Here is a 26,804-nt window from a genome sequence, read left to right as displayed (position 1 = left end):
CTGGAGTCAAGGTAGCTCGGTCTTGTATTTCATTTCAAGATGTGTAATTTGATCAAAGAGCCTGTGTCTGGTTTGAACAACACTGATTTTTACACATCTCCATTGGTGTCATATTTGCTGCTGCCTGCTTAAATTATCCAATTCGAAATTGTTGCTCTTATAAATTTAGACGTATAATAATACATGTAAAGATTGATTGGAAGACTGTCATTTTGGTCACAGAGGTTGTACTGGTGCTAACCAGTGCTAATTTGTTGGATTTGGAAAGAGACTGAGAATTGTGGTTTAAGATCACTTGACACAAACTAGGTCATTTTGGGACTTAACATACACTTCAATTTAATTTCAATAATTTGCTTACACATATAGGGGTCTTTAGCTGTGGGAAGCAGGCAGCCAATGAGGTTATGGTTCAAGTTTAGTCCCTTGGGGGGCCGCAATATACTGTATGTACATAAAGGGTTATGGAGTCTACATATCAAGGAGAATTGTAATCAATGAAAAAAACAATATTACTTTTTATGCTTTTTTTATTTAATAGAAGCATATTTCTATACATACAAAAGTTGCAATAAGAAGAAAAAAATGGATCATGTACAATTATATAACCATAGATAAGGAGAGAAAGCTATTTTAAGAGATTTACAATATTGTAATAGAAATGATCTCATGACAGTACCACCTAGCTTGGTAACTTGTATCAAGGTTCCTGTGGTTTATCACTCTACTTGGAAGCCCGACCTACAACAATCAACATTATTTGATCATTTTCTTTACTTATCATTATAGTGAAGCATACCTACACCCCAGGAGCAGTTACAAATAATATAAAAATACATCTTAAGTTTCATTATCAGGAATTGGCCCCTAACAACTATACTATTAAAAATCATGAGCATAGGTATCCTAAACTCATAACCATTCTCAAACTATATTTTTTATCTTCAACACAGTTTCTTTTTTAAAAAATTTTTTTTAGACGAAAATCAGAAAATAATAATGAAGACCTCAGTAATAAGTGGACTGCAGTTATATAAGAGTTGTACCCCTTTGTATTCATTTGTGATTGGTTTCTTTTTTATGGTCAAAACAGATTCAGATATTAATTGTAACATCTTCTGATATCATCAAAAGGCTTCTTAGTATCTTCTTCATGACAGAAGAGATAAATTCCACAAAGAAACTGTTTAATTCTAACAGCTTCCCAAACAATGTTCTCCATAATGTTTAGTTGCAAGTGAGTGCAAAAATATTTAATGCAAATTGTTTTCCTGTGACAGTAAAATGTGCGCAAGGTATTTTTATGTACTTAAATTTGTTTCAAGATAATCTCGTCACTGCCTATTTCTAATGCCTAGTAAAATTGTACTGGCAATTAGCATTGGTTTTATATAAAACAAGTAAAATCACATTGCCTGCCGTTTCTGAGAACCAGAATGTTTTCAATATGGACTAGGATTTGTATGCACATTAATTTCCTTTGCGCACTCATTGTAAAACAGCTGTAAGGGAACAGTTTGAATTGGTTTAAAGAAAGTCCTTCTCTTCCTTGTTGATGTAGAACAAACCATATGTGTGGTAGTTAAGTAGTAATATTTATCTAATACAGAAGTTAAGCCATCGGTAACTATCAAAATAATAGAACTGTATATTTTACATAATAAATCCAAGACCGGGAAGTCTATTTTCAGACACTTAGGGCAGGACGGAGAGAGAGCGAAATGAGGTTTAATGCCCATTCAACATTAACTAGTCATTTTGGGAATAACATGGTGCAATTTTATTTCAATAATATGCATGCGCATATGGGTCTTTAGTAGTGGACAGAAACTTGAGGTGACCCCACTCCTTGTCACATACAAGTGTGGGTTGAAAAATACACGACTTGACTCAATGACAGACATTATGATCTAAGGCGAACACATTAGTCTAATTATTAGACCAACCGACACCCCTGTCCGAAGTTGGAAATTCCTACAATTCAAAGTTGTACACCACGAGGGTCACAAAAATATGTTGGGGCTTAAGTAAGTAACCCTAACTTCTGATAGATGAATTTTCCATTACATTTATGGAAATGACCTCTCCAACCGGCCTGATCCAACTGTTCTGAAAAAAGGCAACACCATCCAAGACAGCTTAAGGTAAAAATTAGCTATGGTATTATGGGTACAATTACATATGAAATGCGATAAATGTCTATTAATGTTAAAGCTAAATAGTTGAAATTTTTCTCATATATACAAAAGAATTAATTAATCTTTATAAACAATTTTATCCGAGAGTTAAATAATTAAAAAAAAAAAAAAAAAAATCAAAATAATTAGATAAAATAAAATGCTGAAAATGAAAGAAACTGAAAATAAATGACTAATCACTACTATTTTACAAGAAATATTATAAATGTATATATTACAATATATAATCCCTCCAAAATAAACTTTAGCAATATCTATCTGGTGTCCACAAGAGCAAACAGAAAGCTAATCTAAACTAAGAAAAAATAAAATCTACAAACAGGGTTGAAATAAAGAAAGTTACCCAAATGATCTTTTTGTGATTTCTCTTTTGTGATGTTGGTTATTATTTCCAAGAAATAAATTAATTTTTATTTTATAAGATTAAGCTAGCCCGTAGACACTGGCTTGTGCACCTCAATAATTAGCAATGAATAGACCAATACATGTACAATAAATATTTGTGGGGATTAAACCACCTGTAATAAGATTCCATCTACCTTTCATATGACCTACTGTTTGCACCTTCCAGACAATATCCCCCTCCCACTTGATCTGTGTGGAGCCTTGATTTAGTGGAAATCAGTTGTTTAGTAATTTTACAGGCGAATCTTAAACAAATTTGTTATATCAATTTGTTTCTTAATCAAGATGATGAATAAAGACTGATTTTCATCTCGCAAACAAATTAACACAATATACATGTAATTAACGAAAGCAAAAGCCAAATCAAGAGTCTATCTCCTTTATCTATATAAAGTTTTGAAAATCACAGTAATTAAATCAAAAAATATATTTGAATCTTTGGTGAAAAACAAAACCCTGCATTCAGTATTCTAGGTTATTGTTGTAACACGTGACCAGCACACAAACAACAAATATCAAAGTCCACTGGCAGCAGTACCATTCAAATAAATATCGCAACCAATCAAATAAGCACCTTGCTGTTCTTAAAATATCAGCAAAAGTACACATTAGATAAGTAAAATGCTGCAAATGTATTCATCAAGTTACAAAACAAAGGGAGTTAACTCAGATTGTAACAGAAACATAGGTAATACTTTAACTTTCTGTTCAATTTTTCAAGTGGGGAAATAATAAATGTGTACTAATTTCAAGAAGTTTTGTTTATTCGGTCGCATATGTTAAGATGATTTAATAATGCTGAATTTTCTGTTAAAAATCGATCCATTATAAATTATAAGCAAATTTTAAGCATTATCATTACATTGAAAATCATAAAATACTTCCATAAAGAATGATTTCTCAAAAGATCAAATCTGAACGGCTAATGAGTAACTTAATAATTATTTTAATCCAGTTTATTTATAGAAACTTAACATGTTCTTTAAAAAACATAAAGTGGTCTTAAATTAATTAAATGTATTCATTTGACAACAAATGATAACAAACAGCTTAAACTCATGTTTACGATAGAATACAAAAGTCTTTTATTAAAGTTCCGGGTTTTTTTTTCGTAGTCCATTTTCTCTTACGTTTTATTATTTTTTAAGAATTTTTTTTTTAATCAGCTTTTTATTCACGGCTCTGTATATTCAACAAACCAGTTCAACATAAAATATAAATTTACAATATTTTACAAATTTTCTTCTTTGGGGGTTTGGGTTTTGGGCATAGAACTGCTCGAATTGCTTCATCAAACACGTTCTTAAGACCTTTTTGTGTGAGAGCAGAGCACTCTAAGTACTTGACTGCGCCAATTTCTTTAGCCATAGCAAGGCCTTGTGGGTAGGTTATAGGTGATAGTTTCTTTTCTTTCAGCTTTTCAATAGTTTCTTTATCTTCTCTCAGATCGAGCTTGGTTCCTACCAATATAATGGGTGTCTGGGGACAGTGATGACTTACTTCAGGAAACCACTAGAATGCAAAAAGAATTCACAGTTAGTAATTCAAAATATGTCATGCTGTCAGAGGATCCCTAATTTCTACATCCATTTTTCTCTATAATGCTGGGTGTGGGACAGGTGTTATGGGCGTGCTGTCAGAGGATATGTAAATCCAGTTTTCACTATAATGTCGGATGATAATGGCTGTGCTGTCTCTATATCCATTTTTCACTATAATGCCATACGTGAGACATCGGTTTGGGTCATGCTATCAGAGGATCTCTACATGTACATCTATTTTACACTATAATGTTGGGTGTCGATTAGGGTGGTGCTGTCACAGGATTTCTATATCCACCGTTCACTATATAATGCTTTTCGTGGGTTAGGTCCATGCTGTCCTACGATATCTATATGTACATCCAGTTTTCACTATAGTATAATGCTGGGTGTGGGTTAGGACAGTGCTGTCTGAGGATTTCTACTTCATTGTGAATCAGTGAATAACTATACATTCACTGGTAATATGTACTTTGTGTGTTTGTAGACAGTGAATCATGTTTATGTTTTACAAGACTTCCCACATTTATTATAGCCTAGGTTGTTGTCTCTAGATTATAAGTAAATTAAATTTTACAAACCTTTGCTCGGACGTTTTCAAAACTGGCTGGACTGATAAGGGAAAAACATATAAGGAATACATCCTGGAAAAAAATAATAAATCCATAAATCAATTTAAAAATAAATTTCACATAACCCAAATTATATTTAATTTTTAGTTATTTTACACATAAACTATAAATTCAACTGTAGGTATTTACTGCGTTTTAAGGTTAATTTCTAATTTTATGGCATGTAAGATTGACTGACAGGTAAATTCTCCAGCTGTTCAATTTCACTGTCAGTCAGTTACATGTAGAACTGGCAAAATTGGCGCCTTATACTCATTTTATACCTCTGCATACTATTTTATGTACCCATGCACATTACATAGGAAATATTTCTTATCCAGATATATATACTTCAAACATCTTTATTTTTTCTTAATAATTCAATAAAAAAAGGTTTTAGAAATTTAATTTGTAGAAGAAAAATGGTAGATATAGAGAGCTACATGTAATAAAGTCACATCGATGTCACTCCTATCAGTGATATTGGCAGCCAAGTGAATATTTACTGCTGATCAGTCTGATGTAATATACATGTAGGTCTTTATAATGAATACAGTACCGATATTAAATTTGCACTAATATATTATTACAAAATTTTTCAAAAGCACAAACCATAAATGACTTCACTGTAAATAGAGATTTTTATCCCTTAAATAATATAATTAAAGGGGCATTAGGTAAGATTAGATAAAGAGCTGACAGTACTCACTATAATAGTTTTAAAAATGATAATGAAAAGAGAATATGCTGAAAATTTTAGTCAAATTGCTTTACTCTGAACCTAGATATTAGCGATTCAATTTTAGGCTTGCCTTCATCGTCATTACTAACATTGTTACGATAATATGTATAATATGTACCGTTGTTACGATTTATCCATTTTTACCGCTATTTTATCCATCACAAAGCGTATTCAAATCTACTAAATATCGCAGGCTAATGATGGCATCGAGAGCTGGTTATGTCTGGATAAGTTAATTAATGACTAATTAATAATTTAGAGAACATTTAAGGCCTAAAGAAAGACCTGCAATAGGCAGATTTAGCTCTTATATAATGTATGTATAAATTGAAATCTATTGGTTTATTACACATAAAGGACAATTTGAATCTATTGAAGAAAATTATTGACAAAATAAACACCTACTGTTTGAGGATAAGATAATGGTCTTAATCTATCATAATCTTCTTGTCCTGCTGTATCCCATAATCCTAGATTAATAGGTTTACCATCTACCATAACATTGGCAGAATAATTATCAAACCTGAAAATAAATTATATACAAATGAGAAATTCAACAAATCATCATACTAACATATTAGCACCAGATAACATATTAAGGCACATCAGTGGTGCAGGAAGGAGGACCTGGCAAGGACAGTATCTAGTTGTTTGCATGGTATGAAAAACCAAGGTCCTGTGTACATATTGGCATGCATGTAAAAAAACCCTTGACAGTTGAATTCGATATAGGAGTAGACTGTAGGGCCACTGTTTGGGCAAAATTCCCCTCATAGCCCATAGCACATTGTAAGACATATGCTCTTCTCCATTAGCCCAGTCAGTGCAGATCAGTAGCATATTAAACCCCATTCATTTCATTATATATTTGAAAATCATGATACCCTTATAGCTGTTCGTTTGTTATAATTTTGATAATACCGGTATTCGATTTTTGTATGCAAGTGGAGGAGAACCAAGGTGACTTGGTGAGTATGACACCGTTTCACAAACCATGTGACCTGGGTTTGATCATGGTGGGGACCAAGAAAGTTCCTCAAGATTTTCAAGCCTAGATTCCCCATGTTGCATAGGACGAAAAATCAAGGTCCAATGTACACAATTGACAGGCAATGACAGCACGTTCAAATTCAAATGACCATTGGAACTGCAAATAAAAGTAAGCTGTGGAACTGCTGTCAGGGCGAAATTCACTCATGGCATTATGCCAGTCTTATTAGTCTGGTTGGTACAGAAATGTACGACGCTAGTACACCTCATTTCGTTTCATTTTGTATGAAAAGTGTCTTATTTAATATTAATCACATATTACCTATGAATAATTCAATATCCACATACATTGTATGCTTGCACAATTGTTCTTTTTATGCAATAACATACCTTATTCTATTACAATACACTGTGTTGGCAAATGTTTTGTGGATTATTTCGCCCAACAATTATTTGATATTTTAGAAAATTCATGTATAATGTCTTTATCTATAATTTTTATATATGAAATTTTCACAGTGTTTTTTTCACATTTTTTAATAGTGGATGGGAAACATAAAATACATTGTGCCCTCAACATACTTTATTTATAACTTTTTCAATAACACCCATATTGTTCATGAAGACTATTATAAACAAATACTATCAAAACCATAAGAATAACATAAAATCTTAAATAAAATAATATATTATAATAAATTAAATATTTGCCGGAAGGTAGTGCACAAACTGTTCTATTAAAAATAGCAATAATAGATATTGTCCATGGTTGTTATTTTAAATACAGGCCTACAGTGTACATGTTCTATCAAAACCAATAGAATAATATAAAATCTTTAAACTAAATAAATATATTGTTATTCATAAATTAAATATTAGCCTGAAGTGAATGCAAAAACTGTTCGTCTAAAAATAGCAATATGTCAGTTTAGCTTTTAATAAAAAGGTTAACTCATAATGCTTCAGGGTACATGTATTTCACAGCCTAGTTAAATGGTTTATAAGTAGTTATTAAAGGAATAATTTGAACTGTGAACTAATGACCCCTAGCATGTAATTTATCAGAGACCAGTTATTATTATTATCACTAATCAGGAAGTTAGAACACTTCAAATAGTGTGGTTCATTACATTATGACCTATTGTATTCTATTCCATTACACCGCTTTAAATTTATTTAAATATACTTCCATTTTACAACACAAGGCTATTCTCACACAGCAAATATTATATCCACAATAAAAGTTAAGTATAGACTTTAAGACCATACACATGCAAAAAGTGCTTTGATTAATGAACATTTTGGTCTACAAATTATACAAATCGATCAATTTTGCTTTGGCCATTTAAAGTTTAAATGTTGTTGGGTTTTTTTTTAATGGATTCATATTGCCATCTTTATCTGTCTTGGACAAAAAAAGAATTAATAAATCTGCTACATTCCAGCTCATTGTTCATGAGCATTATTTTTATATACCCAGCTCTACTTACACGTACATGTACGTAGATAATTTTCACATTTATATTGTACATATTTTTTACTTTCAAGATGATGATGTGTATGTAAAAATCTGGGTTGTTATGACTTTAATAACCTGTGTTATTATAATAATGTATATCAGGAATAAAATTACTAAGTTTAAAATTATACATCCTTTATTACCCAAATCATAAAGTTGTTTTTTTAAAAGTTGATATAACAAAGACATGTCCTAAATTGTCTCTTATGTAATGTGAGGTAAATGTAAAATAAGAGTTAAATAACAAGAATATTTTATATACATTGTAACTAAGTAAAACTATCTAATATACACAAGAAGATTAATTGATATAAGTAAAACTATATGTACATGTAGTATATACTCTATAAACAAACAAGGAAGTATTATAGCTAGATATAGATCTAGGGTGTTAACTAGAAATATTAACCAATTGATTTACGCATTAAATTTCGGACATGGCAAGAACTCAAATAACAAGAATATTTTATATACATTGTAACTAAGTAAAACTATCTAATATACACAAGAAGATTAATTGATATAAGTAAAACTATATGTACATGTAGTATATACTCTATAAACAAGCCAACAGTGAGGCTGATGTCCCCCGCCGAAATTGCAAAATAAATAGATGACACATATTAATTAATCGCACATTTATTTTTTTCACTAAGTTTCATCACTCTCTATCAGATAGAATCAAGATTATGTTGTCCCAAACCATCGACAAATGAAATCGATTAGCTCTGCTTAGCTTCAGCTCGAAATGTTAATTATTGAACTCAGTCAAGACATTCACCTAATGAACATCTACATATACATCAAGTTTAAACATTCACCTAATAGACACCTATGCCAAGTTTGAACATTCTACCTCAATTAGAAGGAGAGTTATTGTGTTCCAAAGTTTCTACCAATCAAATTGCTTATCACTCTGCTTACCCTCAGCAAAAAATGTTCATTATCGAACTTAGTTAAGGTATTCATATAATAAATCTATACACCAAGTTTCATCAATCTCACTTAATTAGAACTAAAGTTATCGTGTCCCAAAGCATCAACCAATCAAATTGCTTATCTCTGCTTACCCTAAGCGGAAAATGCTCATCTTCGAACTCCATCAAGGCATTGACCTAATCAACACATACACCAAGTTTGAACATTCTAGCTCAATTAGGAAGAGAGTTATCGTGCCCCAAAGTATCAACCAATCAAATTGCTTATCTCTGCTTACCCTAAGCGGAAAATGCTCATCTTCGAACTCCATCAAGGCATTGACCTAATAAACACATACACCAAGTTTGAACATTCTAGCTCAATTAAAAGTTATCGTGTCCCAAAGCATCAACCAATCAAATTGCTTATCTCTGCTTACCCTAAGCGGAAAATGCTCATCTTCGAACTCCATCAAGGCATTGACCTAATCAACACATACACCAAGTTTGAACATTCTAGCCCAATTAGGAAGAGAGTTATCGTGTCCCAAAGCATCAACCAATCAAATTGCTTATCTCTGCTTACCCTAAGCGGAAAATGCTCATCTTCGAACTCCATCAAGGCATTGACCTACATGTAATAAACACATACACCAAGTTTGAACATTCTAGCTCAATTAGGAAGAGAGTTATTGTGTCCCAAAAAGTGTGACGGACAGACGGACGGACAGACAGACGGACAGACAGACAGACAGACAGACAGACCCATTTTAATAGTCCCCTGCTTTCTTCGAAAGGCGGGGGACAACAAACAAGGAAGTATTATAGCTAGATATAGATCTAGGGTGTTAACTAGAAATATTAACCAATTGATTTACGCATTAAATTTCGGACATGGCAAGAACTCAGATTCACTTGAAGCTACATGTATATGTACATTAAATTAAATAGGTTTAATATTTATGTTACAAAGTCATGACACCATTATTGAGACACATTAATATTTATGCTAATGATCTACATGTACATATATGAATTCATGACACCATTCTTGAGGAATTAGTGTTAACACTTATAATGTTATCATCTTTATTATATAATGATTCATAAGTTCTACTTCTACATGTATTACTTATCTGATTATTACATATATACATGTAGGCCAAATTGTTCAGATTTTTACTCACTCTATTTTACATATTTTAGCTATGACAGAGTCAATTTCTCTTTTTTATGAAGGTTTTTTTTAATTTTTATTAGCTATTAATAGTTGCAATTCGAAATAACAGTAGGCTGTATTGCCACTGTTTGGTCAAGGTGGAACAGAAAAGTATTACCCATTTAATTTCAATTCTGTTACCAGACTAATTTAAACAAAACGTCAATATTACAAACTTTATCATAGATGAAAATCTTTTGTATTTTTTAGCATTATCTTTAACACAAATCTTCTGTATATTTTGAAATAAAATACTTATATGAAATCGCTTTCAGAATAAAAAAAAAATTGTTATCAAAAGGGTAACAAGTACATCATATTGGCTTTTTAATAATGATCTTTATTCATTACACAATCTGTTAATATAATTGCTTTCAAACCATTGGCCAAAGAGTACCTTGGTGAATTAAATAAAAAAAAAATATATTAGCAATCATTCCCTAATGTTTATATAACATATCTGAATTTTCAATTTATTATGTGATGTATGCTTTTTCTTACCAGTTTTATTAATGATATTTCTATACTTTAAATAAAGGAAGTCTGTTGAAATATAAGATAAGGTGTTTTCTTAAATGTATGATAAAAAATATATCAAGTTTTAGTAGATAAGACATACTGATGATCAACATACTGCCAGACTTTGAAAGATTACACTGTGTTTAATAATGGTAAAATAAGTTTCAATATAAAGTTTCTATTTGTTATGTCTGGCAGAAGTTGAGAATGCTTAGGAACATGTCCAATTTAATTTTTCATTGAATTATTAGATTATATGCAGCCTAACCATGAGCATCCGAGCTACTGAAAAACGACAGTCTTACGCTGAATGCAGAAAACTGAACTAATGGCGTGAATGTGATTAATATTTTTATCATCACAATTTAAGTGCTTGTTTTGATTAAATAACAAACACAACATCCAGTCATTGTATTATGAATGCTCACATTCAAAATATATGATCCATCAGATATTTGCATGGCAGAAAATGTTCTATCTTTCAATTTGTTGGACTGTTAATATACGCCTGTATAGGGTGTATGGTTATATTTTACTTAGGAACATAGACAATTGAATATTTTATTGAACTATCAGATTTTTAGTAACCATGAACACTTAATAAAGAAAAACTCCAGTCGCAACTCCTGGTGCTAACCAATTTTTATTTTCATTTTTAAACCCAGTAGATGATGCAGGACATGTACATGTATTTACCATCGTAATGAGAAGAGTGTGTGAAATAACTTTATTTTAAGTCTGCTTCCACCGAGGTGATATTGCAGACAAATGAGAAGAAAAGTGATTGACTCATAATACATTTACCATTACATGATCATTTGTAATATATGTTTTCATTGATTGGCACACCTTGCTCGGAAGCCAATCTGCTGTTAAAACTAAAATTCTGGGTCATGAATACAATGGTTTAATCAAGAGAGTGTTCAATCAACCCTGGTATTTGGAGAATGACTGCCTCAATATAAATAAGAAATTATTAACAATAACAATAATAATATCTAGTTTGAAATTTCCTTGTCTTTTCTAAGAAAAAAAAAATTTCCTTTCCAGAAAATATATTCACTGTCAAGTTAGAGAAAATTGAAAATAATTCTTCAATACCATGTATTTTTAAGAGTTTCAATGGACTAATATGGAGCGGGTCACACAATATTGATAAAATAAATGTGTTGATTTACGTCAATGCACAATTCAGCATCACATGTTCATTATTTAAAGTATTTCTATGTTATAAAGAATTAGCTTTGGGTGTTAACTGTTCTCCTAAAATAACAATCAGTTAAGACAGGAACAACCAGTAACCTACATTTATATGTTTCAAGGATGTGAATGTGAATTTGCATATTATTAAAAGTACATGTACATTATCTACCATTCTAAAAAGTGTTCTTTTTTATTCAATATAAAAAGATAAGTTGCCAGGCAACACAACATACACCCACAGCAGCTAAGTCGTCCGGGCAGTCAACATATTTTTTTTCTTTTGTCAATAATGAAAATATTTACAACACACTAAAATGATTACTAGTAAAAATCCATATACCAATGTTTAGTATAACATTTAATATCAAGGGTCATAACTCTGGCAGCAATTATCGGAAATTGTTGAAAATCAGTATGGCAGTGATCAAGAGCCATAACTCTGGCAGTACATGTAATTATCAGAAATCGTTGAAAATCAATAGGCTTCTTCGTCTGATGACCTTAAACACTGTGTATAACTTTAAAGTCAATGGATTATTAACTTTAGCCTCTAGAGCATCCGCAAGATATTTCAAAGTGATCAAGGGCCATAACTCTGGCAGTAATTATCGGAAATCATTGAAAATCAATAGGCTTCCCCGTCTCATGACCTTAAAAACACTGTGTATAACTTTAAAGTCAATGGGTTATTAACTTTAGCCTCTAGAGCATCCGCAAGATATTTCAAAGTGATCAAGGGCCATAACTCTGGCAGTAATTATCAGAAATCATTGAAAATCAATAGGTTTCTTCGTTTGATGACCATAAACACTGTGTATAAATATTAAAGTCAATTGGATCTTAACTGTAGCCTCTAGAGCGTCCACAAGATTTTTTAAAGTGATCAAGGGCCATAACTCTGGCAGTAATTATCGGAAATCATTGAAAACCAATAGGCTTCCCCATCTCATGACCTTAAACACTGTGTATACATTTAAAGTCAATCTGATATTAACTTTAGCCTCTAGAGTGTCTACAAGCAATTGTGGACACAAGATGGACGGACTGAGGACAGTATACGATCACATTTCCATGTGGGCATTTAAAAATTTCGCAGTAATGTGAACTTAATGTATTTTTGTTGTTTGATCAATATCTCGGACCCTTGTGTATACAAATATACCAAAAATAAGTCAAATCTTTCCATGGAACCACAAAAATTATGAAATTGGGAAATTTCTAATTATTAAAAGGCACAACTAATGTAATATAATATGAACAAAGTTTCATAAAGATATTGTTGAAATGATATGCTCTGGAAGCAAAACCAGGGTGGACAGACAGAGCCCACTTCAATAACCCTCCCATACATGTAGCTTGGTTCAGCGTAGGATAATAAAACCGGCAAGCTATACAGTATGTGCCCGGTGTGTACTAAATATAAGACAGATGATACATGTCAGTTTAGTTTTTTGGTTAGAATAATTATGATGTGACGCAAGTGTGATATGTCATATGCCGAAGACAGATGAGATCAATTTGTTGTTTCAAAGCCAAATACATGTAGGTTGCTAATAAAACTAGTCTACAGTTTAGAATTGATTATCTATGTTAAGTAGCTTTCCATAGCAGAAGCAGACAACAACTACATGTAATAAGGTCACAGTACATACAATGACATCACAAGCCTGTGACAAATTCCAGCAATTCATGAACAGAATTTTTACCTTTTATCATCAGGATCTGTCAACCACTGACATAACCTGGATTGCTTTCATTCAAAATAAATATATTAATTTAAAAATTTATTTGTAACGCTTTTCAGGAACTATTTCCGAGAGAGAATGTACACACCTTCCAGTTTTATCATCTACATGTAGTGCAGATCATGTCAGTAGCATACCCACGCCAGGCTGCACTGTTTGGAAGCTGGCACTTACAGTCTACAGATTTAGAAAACTGCTATTTTCCATGTACACACTGCTTTTTGTTTATGTATGTTTGATGTGTATTCTACAGTGTTGTGTTTTGTGTGTAAGGTGTTGGAGGATGAGGAGTTTTTATTGAGAGACACAACTCTAGATACACCACTGATCGACTGCACCATTTTTTAAGTCCCTCCTACGCATACTCATTTCTTTTTTTATTTATTAAAAAATGATTTTTTTTACTTACACTGTTGGTATATATTCACCAGGGAAGGCATTGGTTGTATAACTGATGAGCAAACAGGTTTTACCAACAGCTCTGAAAAATAAAAAAAAATATAATATACTATTCAAAAAAAGTAGGGGATATTTGATTTTGGGGGCATAATACTAAAATATGCAAATGACTACGAAAAAAGTCACTATAGAACCTAACAGAAGAAGCATTTCCAGTTACATGTGACGCCCAAACGCACCAATAGCTACCGCATGGAATGCAGGTGATGCTTGGGATCATCATGGGGGTCCAACCCAAGATTTGCACGACTCTGACTTTGAATGTTACAGTCATTGTGGCATTGAATTCCAGGGTGGAAACATCAGTTTAATTGTTTTAGTGACCAGAAAACAACTTTTGATATGCGTCGGCTTACCCAAAATGAAAGGTTACGTGCCCTTGGCATGCTACAGATCGGCACAACACAGGCGGTTGTGGCGCGGACGATGAATGTTTCTCAGTCTGTCATAAGCAGGCTATGGTCCAGATACCGTGATACACAATCTGTACAGGACAGACCACGCTCAGGTCGACCAAGGGCGACAACTCAAGCCCAGGATCGATTTATCCGTACCTTGGCCTTGAGAAATCGTGTCATCACAGCAAATCAGATCAGCGCTCGTCTTCAAACAGACACTGGTGTGAGAGTGAGTGGCCAGACGATTCGGAATCGACTGCATAGGGGTCACCTTCGCGCCCGACGTCCTCGCGTGATCCCTTGTTTGAGAGATCATCACATTCAGGCAAGACGTCGTTGGTGTAGGGATCGTCAACACTGGGATAATCGACGCTGGAGCAATGTGATGTTTTCAGATGAGTCAAGGTTCACTGTTGATTTTTTGGACAGACGTAGGAGGGTGTGGCGTCGTCGAAACGAGCGCTTCCAAGACGTTAACGTCATCAGACATGATCGATTTGGGGGTGGTTCTGTTATGGTGTGGGGAGGCATCACTGTTGCTGGAAGAACGGCTTTACATGTTGTTGCAGGGCGTGTTACAGGCCAGTACTACCGGGACAACATCTTGGCAGTCCATGTTGTGCCGTTCGCACGACGTCATGGCCGCCGTTTCATCTTCCAGGATGACAACGCAGGATGTCACAGGGCCAGGATCGTTACAGGTTACCTCCAACAACAGAACATCACCACATTACCTTGGCCAGCACTGAGTCCCGACCTCTCCCCCATCGAGCATGTCTGGGACATGCTTGGACAGAGGTTACGTCAACGTCAACAACGTCCTGCCAATGTCCAAGAACTTGTTGCTGCGTTGCAACAGGAATGGGACAATCTGGACCAAAATGACCTTAGACGTCTCATTAGGAGTATGCCACGTCGGATCAATGCTTGTTTGGCAAACAGAGGAGGATTTACCCGTTACTGACTTGGTTGTGATGCTGTGGTAACTTTGCTGTTTGACCCCGGGTATCATTTTACCCTTATAATGGTCAGTCTGTGCCTTACTTAGTCTAACGATCATTTGGAATAAATCGATGAATGTAAACTTCATTTCATTTTGTCATTTGTTTCTTCGTCAGTTTCATTAGGTGACTTTAATAACACTTAAAAATCAAATATCCCCTACTTTTTTTGAATAGTATATATTCAAGTTACAAGTAAACATCAATCACATAATGGTTGTAGTCAGAAACTGGGAAGTTAGTATAAATGTGTTACAGTAATAAAATTATCTCAAGCTCCGCCAGCCTTACAATACATGTGGAGGCCTAGAAATTGGAGAGGACAAGAATTATGTTAATATAAATGATGTCTATAAAAGTACATGGTACAAAGGTATTCTTCTACTGCCCAATGAGGCTTTTGGGCAATATTCTTACATCCAGCACTACTTTTCTTAGATTTCAGAATTTTAGATAGAAATACCCTGTCTCAAAGACTTAATTAAAATGTGTGAAATTGTTAAATAATTTTATTTGTGACTGGTTGTGGTCCATGGTCTGCTTATATGTTAACACCGACCATGTGGCCTTAACTTCTGAACTCTAAGTGTATTTAGATGCAAGGATGTCTTGCTTTTATCGGGAATGCAAGTCATAATGGGTGTCTTACTCTTTCTGAAATGTTTGATACCACTTCACTTCTTATATATTTTATAAGCTACAGATTCGTTTTGAACCAGGTACATGTATGCTCATTTACTTGAATAGTTCACAAAAATGGAAAGTTCTCACACTCCCAGGACCCCTGGAGGGCAATGTGGAGATGTTATTTTTAACTAATCTCATGTTAACTAGATCTGTACTATTTCAGTACACATCAGACATTAAGCACATTATCTTGTGAAGGTATTCAACTAAGTTTAATACACTGCAACATAGATCTGTTGTTAACAGGAATTTTAAAGAGATGCTAAAAGATGAGCATAAACAATCTGAGTTTAACGAAGATATTTGGAAGAAAATACCTGGTTAATGTGTTTATATTATAAAGTGCTTTAAAGACATAATTTACACTAAATATATGTCCATTTGATAATTTATATAAATACACATACTATACATGTATCATGTCTTAGTGGGGTTTTAACATCCTACTTTTTGTCTTCACTAACTGGACTAATTAAGACATACATAAATGTCAAGGTGTCAAGGTATACATTCACTCTTTATTATATATCCAAGTGTATCACTGTGATGATTAATTGTGTGCTAAGGGACCATCGCAAATTTCTACTCTTTTTCGTCCAAACGAATAACCTGCAGAATTGGGTGGGTTGAACGACACCACGGATAGAAAATGAGGAATTAAATGTGGGTTATTCAATATGGAATCATGAATGGAAATCTGTCAACAATGGTTCCCCAGGTTGATGGGGGAATTAATCTGACATTATACATGTAAAATATACAGACTTAAATTTGGTATGGGTGTCTATAATCTGATATTGTATAAATTGTTATAATTTGTTAGAGTCAGCATTTGTTCAGGTCTTATATTTCCAAAATTCCAACCAGTAGACCAAAATACATGTACATGTACCAGCAAGTCCTTTTAACTTTTGTTTAAATGTAAATTATCAATGGACATTTGATGATTCTATTTATCAGGCAATGTGTTGCAAATCATACAATAGTTCAAGATTATTCCTACTAGAAAGTAAACACATGACCAAACCTATACCTGTTATTATTACTAATACTTGTTATTATGCTAGTCACTATTCTAACAGGAAGTGTGTCATCATTTCTCACTTTCAATCATTATTTCCCCATTCTATTACTTTTTGAAAGCTACACACAAGGATTTGAATTGATATAAATTTGTTAGTATATCATTTTGCAAGTAAAAGGGAGCTGCATCATATACATGTACATGTACAACTAAGAGGCCAAACCAATTTAAATTTTTGTTCTTCCTATTTCTTTTGGAAAAGAAAGTAATTTAAAAACAGACATGTACTTGATTGCTTGTCTAAACAAAAATAATGTGTATTACTTGGGTGGATACTGGTACATCTATTTATTTATGAAGACCCAGAATAACTGGTTTAGCATTCACAATTCAGGACAACTACAACACAGGACAGCAAGGAGATTAAAACAACTTTACATTGAAATTGTATAAAATAAAGTGGTTGTGGGCTCAATTCAAAATGTCAGGCTATAAAAGTTTATTCATTTTTAATACACAAATTCAAGTGGTTTTTTTTATGAACAACTCAGTTTCACAGAAAAGTATAAGCTAGAATTCAAGAATTGGGAGATTTCAAACTCATGAATGTATTTCGGTATTTGCTCTTTTCATTGGTGTAAAAACAAGTAGAAGTAAAAAAACATTTTAGAACAGAAGAATGTCAATTTTCTCAATAGACACATGACTAATTGAATTTATCAATTCAGTTATTTTTATTCCAACGAATTTCTAGTTTAAGTAAATAGTATCTTGTTTAGGAGTGGGGCCTACTAGCTGCTAATATATACTCATCCCTTGTAAAACTATCTTCCACTAAAGTCATAATAGTAGATATAAATGTCAAAGTAGACTGATTAATGTGGGACAATTATAGGCTCTGTCCCTGATTTATATTACATGTAAATATAGGTCTCATTTAGATTTGAAATACTCTGTTGGACAATTACCTCCTCTTTTCCTTGATTTATATTAAATATCTGTCTGGTTTAGTTAATACTCTAATAATATATCAACCATACTGTTAAAATGATACATCAATGAAGCATGACACATTGGCACATACATGTCACGTTTGGCCTAAATATAGTTTATGAGATACAAACAACATTGATAATCAATGCATTTATTCTAACTTACAGTCAAGTAGATTAGTGTATCTTTTAATAAGGAATAAATAATTGCTTTCATGATGACTCAGTATTGTTTGCCTATTGTTGATATTGATATGTTTAAAGGAGCTAAGTCTCTTATTCAATATTTTCCATATTATTTGAAATTAAAAACATGACTTAGAATTCAATATTGATCAATTTCAATCAATATTGATATTGTTATCGTGCCCTGAAACTATAGGATCCTAATATCCAATATTTAAGACACAATTAACATTTCATAATCAGTCATAAACCCTATGGTTTCGGGTGCCATTTTGTAATGAACAAATAAAAACATATCCTACAATACAATGTGGAAGTAATAAGTAAAAGACTGATTCACAAATGACAAAATAATAATTTAAAGAACACGTAGAATGCACTAAGCATGCGTAAACGACTGCCATTCTATTTGAACTGTTCATGTACATGTATTTCACTTGAAATTACAATATTTTTCAAAAATTGAATATAAATCACTTTAAATACATTCATATTACATTAATATGTACTCTAAGAACCATTTTTGTCTATTTCAAGGTTTCAAAAATAGAGCCATACATGCTATATAATCCGACATTAAAATATATTTAATATTTAATAAAATATATTTAATTAGCCCTTTTATACTGTAGGTCTAAACTACTGAGAGGTTACAGTGTACTTTCAGTTGACAATAAAGTGAGGACAGGTGTGAATCTAGGTTTATGTTTTCAGTTACATGATAACTTTTTCTCTTCGGCAAATTAAATTCTAAAACCATTTTATAATATTAGAAGTGATTGAAGTACATGTATTTGAATAAAAAAATCCATTTCAGTGTAAAGGCGTACAGCAAATTGCAAAAGGCACCAGTTGTGCCAGGACAAAGTCACTAAAAACGTATCTGCAATTTCTCCTTTAACACTTTCTTTATACATGTAACTTTGCACTATTCTAGAATATAAAATTATCAGACAAACATGTCTGCAATGTAGCATTTTGCTAGAAAAATGAATGATGGACATTTAGAACATTTAGATAGTTTCAAGTATATAATAAAAGCAAGGACTTTCCATCAATTAATTAGCCTCGCTGCCTTGAATGTCTGAAACTTCTTAATGGAACCTCTTATTCATCATGTTTTCTCATCTTTAACTATAAAGCTGCGTTTGTATAAATGACACGGTAATAGAAATACCTAGTCAGAAATGAGAAACGATTATTGGTGTCGGATGTAGAATGTTCATGACAAGAAAGTCAGTAATATTAATAAAATACTCTCTAATATAATTATTGGAGAGCTCAATATCCTCAATTTGAGATGCAAACTTTATGTTGACATTCGTAAAAAGAGGAGAGTGTAGCATTCACACAGACCGTAAACGAAACCAACATAACTGTTCTGACAACATTAGTCAGAGATATATGTACATTGTTAATTCTACATTCGGATATATCACACTTAAAAAGGTCAAACTCCCACTAATAAGTAATGAAAAGCACATGCCCTAATCTACTTCAAGTGGTTCAGATAAGTCATCTTAACAACAAAATGAGAGAGAGAGAGAGAGAGAGAGAGAGAGAGATATTAACAATTCATACAAACCAGGTCATTTTGGGACTAACTTATGGGTTCTATTTTATTTCAATAATTCGCTTGCATGGAGGGGTCTTTAGCATTGGGAGGAAACTAAAGCACCCAAAGAAAACCCACAACTTTGGTAGGTGACCCTACTCCTTGTCACAACCGCGGAATCGAAACCGCGCCAGTTGACTCAATGACAGATCTTATCATACAGCGCGCAGGCCGCATGCACTAACCATTCAGCCATCGAACCCCGCCAACAAGAGAATGACCATCTGCAGTTTATCTCATGCATTCGAAGGACATCAAGTTGTCTAACTACTAATGTTTGGGTTTTAGATATTATTGTCGGACATTGAGTTAAGTGTTATGGTTTAGATCTCAGTCTCGTACATAGAAACAAGTAGATGTAGATCTGCCTGCCTAACCTTATGGGTTCTCTCTGGATTGTCCCACCACCGTATGTAAGTCTCGAAATGACTTAGTTTGTTTTTTGTTGATGTCAAACTCTATCTTTCTCCCACAATTTTTGTTAATGTTGAAATTTTGTTGTTGATGTTGAAAAATAGAATCACTGATGAATATTGAGAAACGGAAATCCTGGGTGCTTATACTTACAATACATCTTGTCTAATAGGATAATAATAAGTAGTATAAAAGTAAGACAGTAATTAACCCTCCAATCCATCACATTTATACTGATTCACTGAACTTAGATTGCTTGGTGTTACTCTTATCAAAACATTTCATTTACTGATAATAAAGACTGAATTTTTTTTAAACAAACCAAAATTTTACGGCTAAATCTATTTGTTAAGGCCAGCTCAATTTTCGTTAAAGATACATTATGGGAGATTTTAATAGAGAGTTGGCCATTCTTGCTATAACAGTTCAAAAAAAGATGATGAAAGAAGAATATATTGAAAATTTCAGTCGAATTACTTTATTCTGAACAAAGTTATCACTATTGTAATTTTTGACTAGAAATAGGAGTCAACTCTCACTTCACCGTCTCCGAGAATGGACGATCGTTTGATTGACAGGTGTTAACGACACCTACATAATCTTGATTATCAAGTAACGTTTTCAATGGCTGTGGTTTGAGACGGGGTTGCTATTCAATTCGTCTCACATTTATTTTTACTACAAATTAAAAATAAGACTTTTAATATATTGATAAGAAGCGAAAGTTTGAAAGGAATGGACCAAATGAATGAGGCATAATTATAGCCGACTTCTTGTTAGCCTGCGTGTACTCTTGTACTGTAACTGGTAGGCCTACGTAACTCCCGAACAGTGATCCAATGGAGCTGCGATTCAACTGGGGTGATGTTAGCTGCGATGTTTATCAATTTCTATAATTTTTCTGTAAACGCAAGTAACAAAAGAGCGTATAATACCGACATACAAACTCTCATTTTAACCACAACTAAACATAATATCAAGGCCGTTAATATATCGAACTTTCAATCAAATTGACTGACATGTGGCCTCGCTCAACAGCAGCCTCGCCTCGTACAATCTATCATTTAGCCTCGATCTGAAATTATTTCCGGGAGTATGACGTCCACGTAACGGTTAATCTCCGCTTACGACGCCATTTAAAAATTTAATCAATCAACGAAATCCTGTTTAAATCCAAGCCGAACCCAAGCCATCCGTGGGTCTACAGAGTTGATTTTGTGCTTGTTGTGTAAATAAAGGTCTAATTTATAATTTCTATGACATCTGAAGCCTAAATATAAAGACTTGCAATAATCAGATTTAGCTCTTGCATAATGTATGTTTAATGTACATGTACATGTAGCTGAGATGTAAATGAGGGTAGGGCATGTGATTGTTGGCGAGATTTGTACATTAGGGTTAGAATAAGCATTAGGGATAGGTCCAGGGGTTCGGGTTAGTGTTGGGATTAGCGCTAGCCCTGTTTACATGTACATCTCGTGACCTGTGACCAAACTTGAAGTTGGCCTAATCAAATAGATCCGACCCAATTTTACTGGCCATAAATACCTCTATTCATTGCCAATGGTTCCAGAAAATGTGAACTGATCTGCATGTACAAACTTTATCGGTTTTGGCGGTGTATGAAAAAATAGCTGTACTATAGCCTTTATTATATAAACGATATACATATTCAAGCTTTAAATTAGAAGCTGTTAACAAAAGAGACATTATGTGAGCGCTAAATTTGTTCTTCTTGCAGTGCATTTTTCAAGCTTCAAATGTGACATAAATTATTATTTACACATTTATTCACACAAGTCAATAATCGACTTTCTAGATATTGAATGGCTTAGACAATGTCCATCTATCTGCAAACGTTAATATGGGCAACCAAGCCGAAATTTTCCGAAAAACATGGTTTCACTGACAGAAACAGCTGATAACACAGGCCAAACAATATGGTTATACACAACTTTCGATTCTAATATATCAAAAGTCTTTGAATTAAAAGTAATACAGAATTAATTGCATGATCTGCTGTCTGAAACTCGATATTCGCTTACAGTCATAATAAAGTAATTTGACTAAAATATATTCAATATATACAGTATTCATTTTCCATTATCTATTTTCGAACCATTATATAACATAGTTCCTCTTTAATGGGGTATCCCATCTAGCATACAGAATCGTGACATTACAATGTATATTTTTTTAAAAGATCAACAGATCTACAATGACAACTGTCTACTATCTAGCTTTCTGTTTACAAACATACACAGTGGTTCTTTTGTGCATTTAAATACACAATACGATTATATTACTTCCCTATCTACAACCCTTAAAGTAACAACGCATGTTTTGCATTTCTTGGAAAATATAAAATTCCTCACGGCATAATCCACACTAGTATGCTCTTCGAGTCAGATTTATTTTAAAATATTTTATTAAGAAAAAATCAAAATACCCATGCTATATAATCTCCCGGTTTTGATTTTGGAAATGACTCGATGTCACAATAGCGCAGTTAAAAACAGTAGGTGAGCGTAGCACTCATGGACTACATGTATAATAAGCAAAACCAGCTTAACTGATCAACGATCAGAGGTTATAGTTGATTATGCACCATACGTAACCTAATATAAACCAAACATGTACAGTAGGTCTCACAGAATTTATCTTGATTTGAAGTCAACCAGAGATGAAAAAAAAGGGTCACATGAATTTTACCTTTCAGACAAATCCTGGAAAATACTGTAAAAGAGAACTCCTATAGGTTATTAGTTCTTGGGTTTGGTCCTTTCAAGAAAAAGTGCTGGTCAGTTTGTAGGACAGATCCTACATGAATAGGACTTGTTCCATACTATTGGATTTATCCGCAAGCTATAAAAATCTGTAACCGATAAGATAAGTTTTACCGATTGATTTTATAGTTATACAACCTCAAAATAAATCCATTTGTGTGTCTCAGCCCTTACCTATTTATACTAGTCCTATCATTGAAATCTTACACCTTAATTACTTTGTGTCATTTAATTCTAACTGTTCGTTCATTCCTGGAGTTTTACGTCCACTTCCACCAAGAGTGATATTGTAGACAAGAAATTCAGTCACTGTAGTGTAATAAATGATTTATACCAGTCAGATATTTAACAAATACATGTATACAAAATCTCTGATTATGTCATAGCCTCTCATCTTCCATGACCTAATCTCTGAGGTATTTATCTATACACTTCTCAATCAACCTGTCTGTTTGTTCACTCACCTTCAGGTGTTTTAATCATAACAATATCATTCTACAATCACTATCCTATTAATAAACAAGTGTTTAGTGCCAATAAACATTTTCCTTATTTAAATTTAACAAAGGTAATGAATTCAGATAACATTTAATTCTATTCTAAATAACATTTCTATTTTGGATGGACAGACAGAAAATTTCAGAAACACGATAAATTTTCTTAAGAAATGCTAAGCTTTTTATCGCTTATATAGAACTTTGAGATAATATAACCAAGATTATTGTTTTTATAAAGTAATGAAAGGGGTCAAAGCTGTTTTGAATGGAATGCTATTTTTGATGTCTCATCATACGTCAACGCAATACATGTATTTTTGGTTAGGTCATTTTGAGACAAATATACATATGGAGGTAATTTTTATTTCCTATGTGTGAAATGTGTGGTAGAGAATTTTGCCTGGATTGCAATGTTTCTAGGTAGTCTTTTACATGCAAACCAATGTTTACACATACATGTATAGTTTTTCATCCCATTCCAACAACTAGGCTACATGTTCTTCTCAACCCATGCTGGGATTCGAACCTGTGATAGTCTAGTGACATGACCACTGGACTACCTGGATGGATTTGATCTCAGTCTGTAATAATGATCACTGTCATGGCAATTTGTGTTAATCATGGCTATCCCTATATGGTCAGTATTTGGTAAGAACCTGTTATCACCTACATTAACAGGTAAACTATAACCATACATGTATGTTTGTTGACCTTTTCACTAGGTAGAACATGATAAACATGATGGACAGGCCAATACAACACTAGTAAGTAATATAGAACCTCATAGCAACTGTTCCATTCACTAACACATTGTGTAATTGGATATCACAAGTAATTTGAAAAAATCATCATAACAGTACAGCAAGTGTTAAAACACCTCTAGAAATTAGGGAAACTACAGGATGTGATAAGCCTACAATCCATCTCTTTTGCCATTCTTAGATTCCTTTTTTGTGAAACATGGATATATCAATTGAAACACTGTAGGGTGCATGATTGTATTATAATTTGGTACATTTTCTCAAATTTGAGTTAATGGACAAATTTTTGAGCTATATTTCAGTTAAATTCATCATTTAACCAACCCTCAGAATGGGATTTTCTCCACATAACACACGCTGAAAGGTAATTTCCCATTTCAGAACGTCAACGTTCAATGCTTTTGGTATTATATTATACCAAATGAAATGACATGAAATGGGGTTTAACGTCCTACTGTTTTGCGCCGACTGGGCTAATGAAGACTGGTACATGTATACGCCATACAGTGTGCTACATGTATGAGGGAAATTTTGCCCGGACAGCGGCACTACGGCCTACTCTTATATCAAATTCCAACTGTCAAGGGATCTTTTACGTGCACGACTAGACAGCTGTCCTTGTCAGGCCCTCCGTCCTGCATCACTGACAAGGGAGAACCACGATGAACTTTCTCGGCCAATGCAGGGGTCGAACAAACGACCTCCAGGCTAGCGAGCCAGCGTCTTACCCACTTAGCCACCGTGATCCCCTCACAGTTATCAAACAGTAGCATGTATTTTACGATGTAGCTGCTAAAAAAAATGGGATTTTTACTAGAATGAAATGAAATGAAATGGAGTTTAAAGTCCTACTGTTCTGCTCGACTGGGCTAATGAAGATGAGCATAAGCCATACAGTGTGCTATGAGGGAAATTTTGCCTGGGCAGCAGCACCATGGCCTACTCTTATATCGAATTCCAACTGCCAAGGGATCTTTTACGTGCACGCCAATGTGTACATGGGACCTCGCTTTTTCGTGCCATCCAAATGACTAGACAGCTCTCCTTGTCAGACTTTCTATCCTGCACCACTGACAAGGGGGAAACCACGTCGGAAAATCCTGATGAACTCTCTCGGCCAATGCAGGGATTGAACATGCGACCTCCAGGCTGCTAGAGAGCCAGCGTCTTACCCACCTAGCCACCAGATTAAAGGAATTATGCCTAAAATTAGCAGAGGTGAAAGAGGTTTCACATGAGAAGGTCTCAGAAAGGTCCCGTCAATGACCTGGGGATTGAACATGCGACCTCCAGGCTGCTAGAGAGCCAGCGTCTTACCCACCTAGCCACCAGATTAAAGGAATTATGCCTAAAATTAGCAGAGGTGAAAGAGGTTTCACATGAGAAGGTCTCAAAAAGGTCCTGTCAATGACCTGGGTAATCTACTTAAGTCAATTCTTAACAGTTGTTGAATTTCCTAATGGGCAGAACCCCAAAATCTTTTTGCATTATTCGCCTTACAGGTCACCATCAAAGCATTCAAAAAGAGCATGATATGCTAAATTGCAAAAGCAGGGAAACAACTTCCCACATCAAATAAGGCTTGCATACATTTGTAGTACAGTACATGTACAATGTATGTGATGTATATCAATAATAATATCATAAAACATCATGATATTCCCTGTGAGATTGGTGAATACATTTGTAATACACAGTAGACTGGTGTGTATTGATCTTTTATAATACACCACTTTCAACACTGTATATTATATTGTAAGTGTGCTGACATGTATATAATTTATAACGAGAAAAGGGTAGGGGTGGGGACCGGCAACACTTCCATAAAAGAGTACTAGAGACAGGACAGGCCGGTAGAGCTGTGTACATGTACATACATGTAGCTAGCTGCTAGAGAAAACGATGATGCCGGCGGAGAGTAGACATAAATATATATATATATATATATAAATCCCCGCTCAACAGTAGCACAGGCAGAGTTTAAAAGTAGAAATTAGAAGTGGTTTATTCTTCATAACATTTTGAGTGATAGACCCTTTTTCAAATGATTAAAGTATTTACTCAGTATTATTGGACTATACATAATTTATTGTTATAGAATATACATGCACATCTACATGTGTATGTACATGCACTGCATCAGTAGTACATTGTATATTCTTTTACTGACATCTACCATATCAAAATACATGTAGAATGTACATGTAACCATAATAAAAGGTGTTGTTATTATTATGTTTTAACTCAAATGTCAACAATAATAGCCAGTTTGTCTCTGGGACCAAGACACCCACAAGCAATTACTGAGTACTCTGAACCAACTTGCACCTATTACACTCGTCTGGATCAATCAGTACCTCCACAATATCTATAAT

The 26,804-nt window shown here is 33.6% G+C and overlaps 1 protein-coding gene across 1 annotated transcript in view; it reads right to left on the bottom strand.

Annotated features, from left to right (window-relative positions):
• Positions 1-512: 512 nt before the first annotated feature.
• LOC126812443 (ras-related C3 botulinum toxin substrate 1) overlaps positions 513-26,804 on the bottom strand; it is a 29,697-nt gene continuing 3,405 nt past the window's right edge. Inside the window, exons 2-5 of the mRNA XM_050538833.2 lie at positions 14,019-14,090; positions 5,903-6,020; positions 4,726-4,788; positions 513-4,115 (exon numbers count right to left, since the gene is read on the bottom strand). Coding sequence (XP_050394790.2) covers positions 3,825-4,115; positions 4,726-4,788; positions 5,903-6,020; positions 14,019-14,090 — 544 coding nt within the window. The 3' untranslated portion in view covers positions 513-3,824. The remainder of the gene's footprint in view (positions 4,116-4,725; positions 4,789-5,902; positions 6,021-14,018; positions 14,091-26,804) is intronic.

This window comes from Patella vulgata, chromosome 2, assembly GCF_932274485.2.
Source record: "Patella vulgata chromosome 2, xgPatVulg1.2, whole genome shotgun sequence".
Taxonomy (NCBI): domain Eukaryota; kingdom Metazoa; phylum Mollusca; class Gastropoda; family Patellidae; genus Patella; species Patella vulgata.
The sequence above is the reverse complement of the archived record's forward strand: the minus strand, read 5'-3'. Positions and strand labels throughout refer to the sequence as shown.